Source organism: Tamandua tetradactyla, chromosome 18 (assembly GCF_023851605.1).
Source record: "Tamandua tetradactyla isolate mTamTet1 chromosome 18, mTamTet1.pri, whole genome shotgun sequence".
NCBI lineage: Eukaryota > Metazoa > Chordata > Mammalia > Pilosa > Myrmecophagidae > Tamandua > Tamandua tetradactyla.
The window spans coordinates 76,948,256-76,962,068 of record NC_135344.1 but is presented as its reverse complement, the minus strand read 5'-3'; the positions used below and the strand labels follow the sequence as shown (position 1 = coordinate 76,962,068).

At 36.8% G+C, this 13,813-nt stretch overlaps 1 protein-coding gene and 1 non-coding gene across 5 annotated transcripts in view; both read right to left on the bottom strand.

The window, feature by feature from the left end:
- The window catches only part of CEP192 (centrosomal protein 192), a 163,939-nt gene that overhangs the window by 135,327 nt on the left and 14,799 nt on the right, over positions 1-13,813 (bottom strand). For 2 of the 4 annotated variants that reach the window (XM_077136051.1, XM_077136052.1), the window contains exons 4-8: positions 13,455-13,507; positions 10,638-10,743; positions 5,012-5,163; positions 1,564-1,708; positions 987-1,120 (exon numbers count right to left, since the gene is read on the bottom strand). In XM_077136051.1, coding sequence (XP_076992166.1) covers positions 987-1,120; positions 1,564-1,708; positions 5,012-5,163; positions 10,638-10,743; positions 13,455-13,507 — 590 coding nt within the window. Of the gene's footprint in view, positions 1-986; positions 1,121-1,563; positions 1,709-5,011; positions 5,164-10,637; positions 10,744-13,454; positions 13,508-13,813 lie in introns of those variants that run through there. The other 2 variants (XM_077136053.1, XM_077136054.1) reach the window with 2 other exon arrangements.
- Positions 13,238-13,351, bottom strand: LOC143662868 (U5 spliceosomal RNA). Its single transcript, XR_013165636.1, has one exon. It is a non-coding gene; the product is annotated as a U5 spliceosomal RNA (small nuclear RNA).

The following is a 13,813-nucleotide window of genomic DNA, read 5'->3' as shown; positions in this document are numbered from 1 at the left end:
AACAAGGGATGTGTAGGAAAAAAAGAGGCAATATGGGACCAGATTATATCGTACCATGAGGTCTAATAAAATGTGAAACATGGAAACCTAGAGAATATTACTAAAAATAAGAATTCTGTAACAAGAATAATCTTGCAGTAGAAAGCATGACATTGTGGTAAAATACCACAGATGGGGCAGTCAATCAGGCATGTGAGAGTAAGCACATGCCTGACTGCAAACAGCAAAGGATAAACAATAAACAGCAGAGGATAAAGCTAAGACAGACCTGAGAAAATACCAACGGCATCTCGGTCTTCTGAGAGACTCGTACCTGAAAATTTCATCACTTGCTGCTTTAAATACACTGAGATTATTACTGTGAGGATAAAATGACGGTCTCTCACTATATACAAACACACACACTCATTCTAAATAGTGAAAACCATCATACACTCCTTAGGCAAAAATTTCTAAAAAGGAGACAAATGATAAGACTAAGAAATGACTATCAAGTTCCAAGCATAGGAGAAATGGCGTTCCATTAACAAAGAAAAAACTGAAACAAAAACAAACATTTTTGAGCAAGGTAAAAAATGACTAGTTTACTTTATTTAATGGTTTGACATTAAGCTAAAAAACTTTTCAAATGATATTGTGAATTACTGATTATATATGTAGAACGGAATGATCAAAAGTTACAAGTGTTTGCGTTTGGTATTTTTTGGTATTTTAAAAAAAAATTTTAACTAAAAAAAATCTTTTCAAATGAATAATCTATATATCCAAATTTAATTGTACACAATTGTATTTTTCATATAATCTTTGATATAAAACATACTTACAAAGATATACACATAGAGAAACATTATCAGTAGTGATTTTTTACATTCTTTATATTTTTTACTTATTTTTCATAAATCAACAATTGTTGTATAAAAAAACTGATATACAAATACAAAAAACTTTTTCATGGGAAATTAAAAGAAAATGCGTATTACACTTACTCTGTTATGATCTGGAGCAATACCCTCCAAGCTTTTTGCCCTTCCTTTCTCATTTTCAATTCTCAAAATACAAGAGGAAACTGGTAGCACACCATCTACGTGCCTTCTATAATCTTCAGAACCTACAGAATCACCTGAAAAATGTTAAGATTCCAAAAATCTAATGTAATATTCCTTCTAGCTATTCAAATTAATTTTTGTAAACCTAATGATTAACATTCATATGACAAATCTAGCAATTTGCATATGAGAGAAAATAGGCATCAGTTAAGAAACATTAAGAAACAAGATAAACTGCTACCACAGAGAGAACTCATTTCTAACTGTCAAATATCTAAGAATACAAGCAATCATTCATAATACTTCAAACCAAGAAATAGATGATATAGCATTTCCAGTAATTCCATTTTACCTAGGAATCATTATTAAAAGCGCTTTTTAAAAGTTTAAGAGTTTTTAAAGGTTTGAGGGGATAAAAGAGTTAATATATTCTAAATCATACCAAAGAAATAATCATTTTTTTTTAAGTAAAGTCAAGCATAGGACTTAAGTACCAAGGAATCATGTTGCTACTTACTGGTCCCAGATGGACAAACAGCACCGGCTTCCTCAGATTCCTTCCGACTCACTTCGGAACTTCCCACAGCATGTAAGCCAAGGGAAGTCAGAGAGCTGCCGTTTTCTGATCGAGAGCTAGAGTTTAGGCCACTGTTTTCATTTGCCTGTTGAAAAAGTATCTCAGGTTTATTATTCTTCAAATTAATAATAAACATTCTAAGGGGGAAAAGGCGGAGAGCAGAGAAATACTGCTTTACAGAAGGATGCCAGCTAGTACATATAGAAGGGATGAGAAAAATCAAAAGCGTAACCACCAACAGTCAAGTTTCAGGGAGGCTGAGCACTGAGATGCGACCACCAGAGCCGGATGGTCCTGCCGTCTTAATGGGTCATCCCACTGTTACTCATTAATGACGAAGGGTAAAAGGTATCTTCACAAGGAGACATGAGCCAATACCACCATAACCAAGTTTCAGCAAAGACAGCATCATTACTACAAACAGACAGTACCGACTTGATGTGATGAGAAATAAACATCGCTTGTGTTTAATCTGAAACTAATCACAAAGAAAATGTCTAACCTGAATTCTTTCCAAAATTTTTAATCTAATGTATGTATCTAGATTGTAGGTCACTGTACAAAACGCTTAACGCCACAGAAGAACTACTACACATTAAAAGGGAATAAATCTCTCTCTTAACCCAACTCTGCAATGAAACCATTGCCCTCCCCACCTACATGGGACAGGACATCCAGGGGTGAAAGTCTCCCTGGCAGTGTGGGAGATGACTGCCAGGGATGAATCTGGCCCTGGTACCATGGGATCAACAATGCCATCCTGACCAAAAGTGGGGAAAGAAGTGTGACAAATAAGGTATCAGAGGCTGAGAGAGTTCAAATAGAGTCATGATGCTACTCTGTAGGTCACTCTTACACATTGTTAGACATTGCTACCTATCAGAACTTGCCAAACCCCAACCAAACCTATTCTTACCAATCCTAATACCTAGTGTGCTATATAGGACCCTACAAAGATTCCATGTACTAGGGTAACTTTCCAGAAACCTACAACCTCCAGATGGGTCCCCAGACCAGATAAATTCTGAAATGCAGAGGACCCAGCCTCTCCAGAACATCAACTAGTTCCATCCCCCTATCCCATATTATCCACGGCCCCTTCCAACATGAAAAAGTTAGAATGGCCATAGCCCAAATACCTCTAAAGACTGAGAGAAAGGCCAAAGGTGAGGGCAGGTTTAACAAATGAGTAAGACTGCTGAATTATTGCATTGCTATTTCTTTTAGTCTTCACTCTTAGAGTAGCTAGAAATAAAAATCTAAAATCGTGAAATCGTAACCCATACCAAACTCTGCAATCTCTTCTACAATCAATTGTTGCAATGTGCTTTGAAATTTATTGCTTTTTTATATATGTTATTTTTAACAAAGTATAATTTAGGAATGCCTAGAGTGTACAATGATAGCGACTAACTGTACAAATTAAAATACATTTTTGCATCAGAAAGAACAAAGGAATGTCAATATTGCAGGGAACTGAAAATAGATGGTCATTCATATTTTAAAACTTCAGCTTCTGTGTGAGACTAAAGCAAGAACTGTTTACTTGGTGCAAAATTTATACTCTGACTAGTGCATTTCCTAATATAACTTATATGGACAGTTCAATTGAAGACCATATGTACATGGAACCTTGAATAGAGCATGAGATTTTGTTGGTTTGTTCAGGTTAGTGTGATGACCTGATAAATCCCAGGGTGATATGAACAGTAAATAAAAAAAAGTGCATGCAAAGTCCCCTTAGGGGGATGGGGAGAGAGGGGGAAAAATTTAACTTCCCCATGTGGAGAATTCCTGATACTCTCACAAGCAGTGGGGAGAACCAAATCAATAGGCTGAGCCCTCAATCTTTGGGTTTGCCCCTATGAAATTTATCCCCACAAAGTATAGGCTAAGTCTACTTAAAATTAGGCCTGGATGGGTGATGGTGGTGCAGTGGCAGAGTTCTTGCCTGACATGTCAGAGACCTGGGTTCAATTCCCAGTGCCTGCTCATGTAAAAAAAAAAAAAAAAAAAAAAAAAAAGGCCTAAGAGTCACCCCCCAGAGAACCTCTTTCGTTGCTAAGATGTGGCCTCTCTCTCTCTCAGCCTATACAGCAAGCGAACTTACTGCCCTCCTCTCTCTACGTGGGACATGACTCCCAGGGATGTAAACTCCCAGGCAACGTAGGACAAAAATTCTAGGATGAGTTGGGACTCAGTATCAAGGAATTGAGTATACCTTCTCGACCAAAAGGGGGAAGAGACACGTGAGACAAAATAAAGTGTCAGTGGCTGAGAGATTTCAAACAGAGTCGAGAGGTTATCCTAGAGGTTATTCTTATGCATTACACAGATATCCCCTTTTTAGTTTATGGTGCATTAAAGTGGCTAGAGGGAAGTATCTGAAACTGTAGAGCTGTGTCCCAGTAGACTTGTTTCTTGAAGATGATTGTATCATGATATAGCTTTTGCTGTGTGATTGTGAAAACCCTGTGTTTGATGCTCCTTTTATCTACAGCATGGACTGATGAGTAAAAAATATGGATAAGAAACAAACAATAGGGGGAACAAAGATTAAAATACATTGAGTAAATTGAAATACTAGTGTTCAATGAGAAGAAGGGGTAAAGGGAATGGCATATATGAGTTTTTCTTTTTTTCTTTTTTATTTCTTTTTCTGGAGAAATGTAAATGTTCAAAAAACTGACCAAGGTGAGGAATACACAACTATGTGATGATACTGTGAGCCACTGATTGTAACCACGTCAAAAATGTGTGTATGTCAAGAATATTTGTATGTCTGTTTATTGTTTACAATAAAAACATTCTTTTAAAAAGTTGATTGTGATGATAAGCTTACAACTATATGATGATATTGTGAATTGCTGACTGTATACTCTGGATGGATTACATGGTATGTGAATATTCTTGACAAAAAATAAATTAAAATAAGGGCCATTTTGGAGACAATTGGGTAAATCTGAATATGGACTGTATATTAACTTAAACTACTGTACCAAAAGCAAATATTCTGGAGAAATAATAGAATTGTGATTATGTAGGGAAATGTCCTTATTCAGAGACAAATGCTGAAAAATTAGGGTGAAATATTATAACATCTGCAACTTAGTTTCAAACGATTCAGAGGAAAAAATATGTATTAATGGAGGGAGAGAAAAATGTAAATGTGGCAAAATGCTAACAAATCACTTATGTGGATGAGGGTGCACGGATGTTCACTGAGAGGAAAGAGGAAGCAGGAAAGAGTGGAAAAGATAAGCCTAATTAACTCACATCTGAAAAAAGTAAGAGTCCAGAGAAAACCAACAACTTCATATCAGTATCATCGAACCCCGTAGTAATTTCTTCACGTCACATTTCTGAGGCCCCATAGATGGGAACATACCTGACCAGGATCGTCCGCAGGGAACCGAGGACCCTTCTCTGCACGCTCCTGTCCCTCTAGGCCTTCATACAGCATTCCTGGGACTGCCAGTTGTTCAAAATACGCTTCCAAATGATCGTCATAAAACTCGTCATCATCAATATCATCATCTACTGATAAAATGAAGGGAAAAGAAGATAGGCTTTAAAGTAATCACGAAAGTACAAGTAATTTTTAAACAAAAAAGGCTAATAAAGGGCAGTGCATCAGTGGCTCAGTAGAAGAATTCTCACCTGCTGTGCTGGAGACCTGGGTTCGATTCCCAAAGCAAACCCATGCCAAAAATAAAATAAAATAAAATACAAAGGCTGATAAAATACAAATGGGTCAAATGATGTTTATGTGATACTTGACATGAAAAACTGATTACAATTCCAGTAATTTCTGGACATTCTAATACAAACTAAGTATTTAACCTCATTGAAGGCTATCACAGAAAAAGATCCTAGTATTTATCAAAAATCAGTGTATGATAAATGTGGCATCACAAAATCAGTGGAGAAAAGGTAGACTATTCAGAAAATAGTGTGGGAAAAGCTTAATTATCAAAAGCAGGAAGATAAGCATATCATATAAAAATAAATTCATTGTGAACTAAATAATTAAATGTAAAATGAAACCTCAAATTATCTTATGTTCATATGAGAAAGAACCTACTAAACAAAAAGATATACCAAAGTCAAACACTAATAGACATTAAAAAATATTCATCCTCCAATAAAAAAGTTGCAAATAAACAATGAAATGACATTGGCAGTTGTAATGTCCAGCAAAGGCCAGACAGAATCGTTCAATCACTAGTGATAGTGCTGTAACTTGACACAGCCTTCTAGGAGGTTAATAGTGCAATTAATAGTAAGAGCCTTACAGTTCCTCAAAAAGCTAAATACAGAATTGCCATATGACCCGGCAATACCATTGCTTAGTATCTACTAAGAGGACATGAGGGCAAGGACCCAAACAGATATTGGCACATTAATGTTTATAGCAGCATTATTTACAGTTGCGAAGAGATGGAAACAGCCAAAATGTCCATAACAGACGAGTGGCTAAACAAACTGTGGTATATACATACAATGGAATATTATGCAGCTGTAAGACAGAATAAAGTTACGAAGTATGTAACAACATGGATGAACCTTGAGGACATTATGCTGAATGAGATCAGCCAGAAATAAAAGGACAAATACTGTATGGTCTCACTGATATGAACTGATATTAGTGAATGTACCCGGAGAATTTCAGTGATAACAGAGACCATCAGGAAATAGAAATAGGGTAAGATACTGGGTAATTGGAGTTGAAGGGATACAAATTGTGCAACAGGACTGCATGTAAAAACTCAGAAACAGATAGCACAAAACTACCTAACTGTAATACGATTATGTTAAAACACTGAATAAAGCTGAATGTGAAAATGATAGAGGGAGGAGGGCTGGGGGCACAAATGAAATCAGAAAGAAAGATAGACAATAAAGATTGAGATGGTATAATCCAGGAATGCCTAGAGTGTATAATGGTAGTGACTAAATGCACAAATTTTAAAAATGTTTTTGCATGAGGAAAAACAAAGGAATGTCATTACTGCAGGGTGCTGAAAATAGATGGTAATTAATATTTTAAAATTTCAACTTACATGTGAGACTAAAGCAAAAAACGTTTATTTGGTACAAAATTTATATTTTGACTAGTGCATCTCCTAATATAACTTATGTAGACAGTTGGTTGAACACCATAAGTACATGGAACCTTGGGTAGGACATGAGATTTTGTTGGTTTGTCCAGAGTGATGCCCCAATAAATCCCAGAATGATTTGATCAGTGAATAAAAAAGCATCTGCAAAGTCCTCTTCGGAGAATAGTGAGAAAGGGGGAAAATTCAACTTCCCCAAGTTGAATTCTTGATATTCTCACAAGCATTGTGGACAACCAAAGCTATAGGCTGAGCCTCCAGTCTTGGGGTTTGTTCACATGAAACTTAACTCCACAGGGGATAGATCAAGTCTACTTAAAATTAAGCCTAAGAGTCACCCCCAAGAGAACCTCTTTTGTTGCTCAGATATGGCCTCTGTCTCCAGCCAACACAACAAGCAAACTCACCACCCTTCCCCTGTCTACATGGGACATGACTCCCAGGGGTGTGGACCTTCCTGGCAACGTGGGACAGAAATCCTAGAATGAGCTGAGACCTAGCATCAAGGGACTGAGAAAACCTTCTCGACCAAAAGGGGGAAGAGTGAAATGAGACTAAGTGTCAATGGCTGAGAGATTCCAAATAGAGTCAAGAGGTTATCCTGGAGATTATTCTTACACATTAAGTAGATATCACCTTGTTATCTAAGAGGAAATGGAGAGGCTGGAGGGAACTGCCTGAAAATGTAGAGCTGTGTCCCACAGTAGCCATGTTTCTTGATGATGACTGTATAATTCACAATGTGACTGTGTGTGAAAACCTTGTGTCTGATGCTCCTTTTATCTACCTTGTCAACAGACAAGTAAAACATAAGGAATAAAAATAAATACTAGGGGGATCAAATGTTAAAATAAATTTAGTTTGAAATGCTAGTGATCAATGAAAGGGGTATGGTATGTATAAACTTTTTTTCTGTTGTCTTTTTATTTCTTTTTCTGAATAGATGCAAATGCTCCAAGAAATGGTCATCATGATGAATATGCAACTATGTGATGATACTGTGAATTACTGATTATATATATAAAACGGAATGATCAAAACAGGAATGTTTGCGTTTGTTTGGTGTTTTTTTGGTATTTAAAAAAAGAAAATTAAAAAAATATATATATTAAGAGCCTTAAAAATGCTCATAACCTTTGACTTAGCAATTTCACTGCTAAGAATCTTGCCTCGCAAAACACAGGTCTGCGTGAATTCAGGTCAACATTTCCTGATCCACAATTCAGCAATCCAAAAAGATCTGAAGAACTCCTCTGGCAATAAAACCTGCCCTCAATTGATATGAGGCTATTTATAATTTCTGTTTATCCCTACCAGCTCACTGGCCAGGCCTTCAAAATCAAGAATAATTTTACCCCTGCACACTTTTCTTTTTACTTCCTGTGATGGTCTGAAGTTCTATGTACCCCAAAAAAGATCATGTTCTTGAAGCCAATCCATTTCTGTGAGTTTAGACTTATTTTGTGTGGGACCTTTTGATTAGGTTATCTCCGTTTTAAGTGTGTCCCAGGTGGGTCTTCATCCTCTTACTGGATGAAACAGAAAGAAAGAATAGAAAGAACAGAAGCTGAGAGAGAAGGACACATGCAGAAGATGCAGAAGCTCATAAACAAAGTCATCAAAGGAGTAGCCAGAAGCTGAAAGTAACGAAACTCAGGGAAGAAAGATCAGCAGACACCATGTGCCTTGCCATGTGACAGGGGAGGTCAGGCATCATCTGATGAAGCCTTGATTTGGACATTTTCAAGGCCTCAAGAACTGTAAGTTTATAAACTAATAAATCTCCATTGTTATGGTATATAGCATTTCAGCAGCTTTAGTGAACTAAAATACTTCCCAATTCAGGCTCTTACAGGTGCTGTGATCTACCACACAAAACCAGTGCTATTTTCAAAACACGACCTAAGTGACTACCTGAGTGCCCTCGCTCAAGGTGGTCCTGCTTCCTGAAATGTCCTCCACCTGTGCCTAAATAAGTCCTATCGCAAGCCCCATCACCTTTTATAAAAGATTCAGAAAGCCAACAGAGACGCAGACATCTGGAGATGCCTGGAGTGCTGACAGAGAAAGCAGATGCCTAGACACAGATGTTGGAGATGCAGAGTCCAGCAAACGTCACCACGTGCCTGCCCATGAGATGCTCAGCAAGGCAGAACCCAGAGTTGTGTCCCAGAGGAGCTAATTAAAGGCCCACAGATGCTTAGAGAGGAAACCACTGGCATCAGAAGCTGGAAGCAACAGAACCAGAACAAAGACCAGGAGACGCCAGCCACATGCCTCCCCATGTGATGGATATTGGTCTTTCTTGAGTCAAGGTATCCTTCTCTGGACATCTTAGTTTGAATATTTTTATAGCCTTAGAACTGTTAACTTGTAACTTAACAAATTCCTTTTAAAAGAAAAAAAGCTTCACAGATACATTCCTCAATCAGAATTAACTCATTATCATGCTATCATTCCCAAGCACATTTCTGTACTGTTGAAGTATATGTAATACAATCTCAAGGTTTGCTAGGTATCCTTTTTCTGTAATAGGCTGAGATCTCTTGAAGAATAGAGATTAAGTATTCTATTGTTCCTCCAATATTTTAAACATAGTGTTTTATTCTGAGTGGCACCTTAAGTGACTACTTTGTATCATAATGATGCTAAATTGAGAGATGATACAAATTATATGAGGAATGATATATAGAAATATACTGATATGTATAGGCTTTAAAAAATCCCATCATATTGCAGTTCATTATCGGGATTATAAGTAATAGTGACATATTTATTATGGGTGAATTTGATTGAAGTTGACTGTTTAGAGTCATGTATGTAAATTCTTGCATGAACGATGACAAATGAAAACAAAACAGAAACAGAGGGGTATATGGGAAAAAACATAGTTATTACAAATTAGGGGCTATAGTTAACAGTAATACATATATTTTTTAAAGTCATATACTTTAAAGCTTTATTCATTCATGGCCAGGTAGATCATAAGAGAAGCAATATAAGTAGTAATAGGCTATTCATTTGTTCCTGGAAGATTCCCAGAACTAACTCAAGATCAGGGGCATAGTATGTGCCTAAGGTACAGGCAGTTACTGGCTTTTTTATACCCTTTCTAAAAAACTGTTAGCTTCCAAGATAACTCTAAAATATCTTTGCTCTTTCCCCCAGTTCATAAATGACAATTTAGAGGTTTTTCTAGTGCGGGCTTCCCAAAAGCTGCGACAGATGTCATTTACTTCACCAGAATAGGAGTTGAGATACTGCCACCATGCAGAGCTATCCAAGCAAAAACCCTGAAGCCATGTTAAAGTTGAGTGATTAAACATGCTCTAGAGATTGAGATCTCACTCTCCCTCCAAATGTCTTCCTCCAGCTCTCCACTTGCACCAGGCACATTTCACGTGCTAGGTACACATGGTTTCTGAACAGCACAGATATAGAACATCTCTTTCATTGCATAACAGTAATATTTTAATATTCTTTCATCATCAGTAACAAATTTACTATCCTGTACTATGGGTCAATGATAGAGTTGACTAAATGGTATGAGAGAATTTGGGTTTTATTTTTATTCTTATTTCTGTTCTATAGTAATGAAAATGTCCTAAAATTGATCAGGACAGGAGGATGTATGCACAACTATGTGATAATACTGTGAGCCAGTGATTGTATACTTCAAATGATCCGTGTGGTGTGAGAACATACCTCAAAAAAAAATGGGAGGAAATCCCATCACTTAATAGAAGTGGCCATTTGAGTACTGGTAGATTAGAGCAAAAAAGGTAAAGCAAAGGGCAAAGAAAGGAAAAAGTGGCACAATAATTACAACAAAGAAATAGAATAAAGGAGAGTGGCAAGGTAAGGACTAGAAAATCCAAAGTTACTTTACAGTACCAGAAGAATCTTCAAAGCTTGTCAATGACATAAGTTTCTCATTTTCCAATAAGATAGTATGGCTGAAGTCACTGCTTAAAGTGTTTTCTTCTTCAGGTACAACAATCTATAAAAGAAGCACACACTTGCTTCTTAGAAGAGCACGGTACACAGGTACAAAAAGAGAACAAGTATTTCCACAGCCTCCAACGTGCTCAGTATCTATAATTCACTACTGAGGCAACAAAGGGCTTCTTCTTATTTTTCCTAATTGTTTTATAGTTATTAACACCTTTTTACCCTGTCCCACACCACCACCCTTCCCCAACCCACTAAGTAAGACATCCTTAAAATGTAAGCCCTCTCACGTTTTTTGTACATGTTCCTTGACCTCAGAATAGAGTCAGTACACCAATACACCATTGAATTTAAGCAACACAAAGCTTAAGACAGATAAACACAACTAGTAAAGTTAGCCTCAGCAACTTATTCCAAAATAATTTTTCATTCCTTTACAATGGAGCAATCTATTTCCTTGCTCCTCTTTCCAGGGACCATGAACCCTGAAGGACATAGCAGCTTACCAGGGACACTCAAGGCCCAAAACAAACATGGCAAATCTTCCTCTAGGTATTAATTTTATTTCTCAATCATTTTAAATACATATTAAAAATAAACAATACTACCTGAGGAATTACATTGCAAAATGCATATTGCTTTTTAAGACAAAGAAGGGGACTTCAAAACCGTCCTCCTGAATGAGCCAGTGCTGAGCTCAGTCCATGACCATCCGAGGCACCGCAGGCTACCATGATCTATCGTTATTTAAACCACATGCTCACTTACAACATGCAAATGCTGGCAACTGTGAATATAACTTCTGTTTTGAGATTTTTCATAGTAAAAAACTGGGGATCTATGGGAAAAGCAATTATACAAAACCTCTCTGTATTCTGAGTCACATCTGCTACCGAGAACTCCTCTCCATGCACTGTTATCCTTGGTCTCTTACACACAGGCCAAATGAACTGAAGACACTGAAGAAAGTCTCTGTTCTGTAATGTGGTACAGCTTCCACAGTTTAGACATTTGACACTCACAAAAACACACTTCCTTCGCTGGTTGGGCTGCCACGAGAGGCAAAACTAAATCAAAATATAAATACAGTGGTAGACCTCTCTAGTCCAGGTTTTCTAATAGATTTACTTTTCCTGCTCTTCTTTCTTCCCTTTTTATTCAGGCAGTTCATGTTTCTATTCTTGTTTTGCTGCTTCCCAGTTATACTGTGCCTTACTTTTATTATCAATGATCTCTAATATTCAGGAAGTTAATTTCTCAACCATCCTAAGAAAATAAATTATCTAACATAAGGGAAAACTTATGTTTTCTCTCTTTAAAAATAGTTTCTGAAAACAAGTCAGTGGTATGTAATTTGTTTTAGAATAAGAATTAAATTCATTGTCTAAGAAATTATGATTTCAGACTTAATTTCTATTTCACTACCCCTGAACTTTCTCTAAAATGTATCTCTCACACATAAAATTTATTAGCACTTACATATGAGAAATACTATAGAGGGCAGGGGTTAACAAACATTTTCTATAAAGGGCCAGATAGTAAATTTCTGCTGCAACTTCTCAACTCCGCTGTAGTAAAGCAAAAGTAGCCATAAACAATACATAAACAAATGAGCAAGACTGTGTTCCAACAAACTTTACAAAAACAAGCAGCAGAATGGATGGGACCAGTGGGCTGTAGCTTGCCAACCTGTGATATAGAGAAATAACTTTTACTTTAGTTTCTTTAGTAATCATTTTATATACATGATCTTAAAAATGCTTATGAAATTAAAATAAGACAAAACTACATCTTCATTTTATAAGTTTTAAAAGATCTTCATATTTTATTAGCAAGTCTCCTGAATGGGAGACTCCCCATCTGAAATCGTAGAGCACTGCTGATGTTGAACCATCTCTTTTTACTTCAGGTGCTCCTGGTAGGGCTGTCAGTCACATTCCTCTGTTTCTGCATGTACATGTGCGTGCACACGTGTGTGCACACACACACACGCACACGCACACACACAAGTTACCATGCAGTCCAGGCTCAAATCAGAGGACTTCACCACCCCACTCCTTACCACAGTGACTTTTTTAAAGGGAGGGCATATGCCCCAAGTAAGATAAATCAGAGTTGTCTCTCTCTTTTTTTTTTAATTTACACTAGTAGAAAAATCATGCTCTTCTTTTTTGATCACAAATTTTTAGGAGTATAGGGTTCAGTTGCCTACAAAGGAATGGAGATAATCTGCCTATCATTCAAAAGAATCACAGAGAGCCAAATATGTGCAAGGCACTGCTTCAGGCCCCTCAGGATACGACAAACAAAACAGAGAAGCTCACAGACTAATCTTCTACATGAAGCCAGCACAGAATGAAATAGTGACGAGATGGAGACAGCTCTGACAACCCCAGGGAGCCCAAGAACACAGCCCCAGAGGCAGCACTACCCCTGAACATTCCAATTAATGACATAATCAACTCCTGTTTTTTGTCGAAACAAGATTAAGATGAATTTCTGTTGCTTACAAGTAGAATTCTTTTAACTTTATTAATTTTTTTAGCCCTGCTAAATCAAGGCATCAAAAAATTAGTTTAAGACTCAGAGTTGTTTTTCCATGGAAATCTTTAGCAAAATTTGAAAGATTTATACAATCTAAAAAGAAACCAGGGTATTAGAAGGCTTCTAATATTAACAGTAATATTTAAATACGTAAAATATGAACTTTCACTCCCCTATAACATTCCACAAATTCATAACAAATATATAAAAGCTTACCTTATGGTCCTTTTTATTCATCCATGATTGCACAAACAAATCAACAGGTAAATCTGTTAAAAAAAAAAAAAAAACTGAGAAACCAGGTCATTTTATCAACTAAATACCCAGAAACACCTAAAAACAGCAAATCAATGAAATAAACCTTAAACTACAATAGAAGCCCCTTTCTTTTAAATTAAAGTGTGGGTGCACTGGTAGTTTAGTGGTTAGAATACCCGCCTTTCTTGTGGGAGACCCGGGTTCAATTCCTGGACCATGCACCCAAAAAAAAAAAGATTAGAAAGTGTTAGAATGCTCACCTTCCACATGGGAGACACAAGTTCGATTCCCGAACCATGGTACCCAAAAAAAAGTGT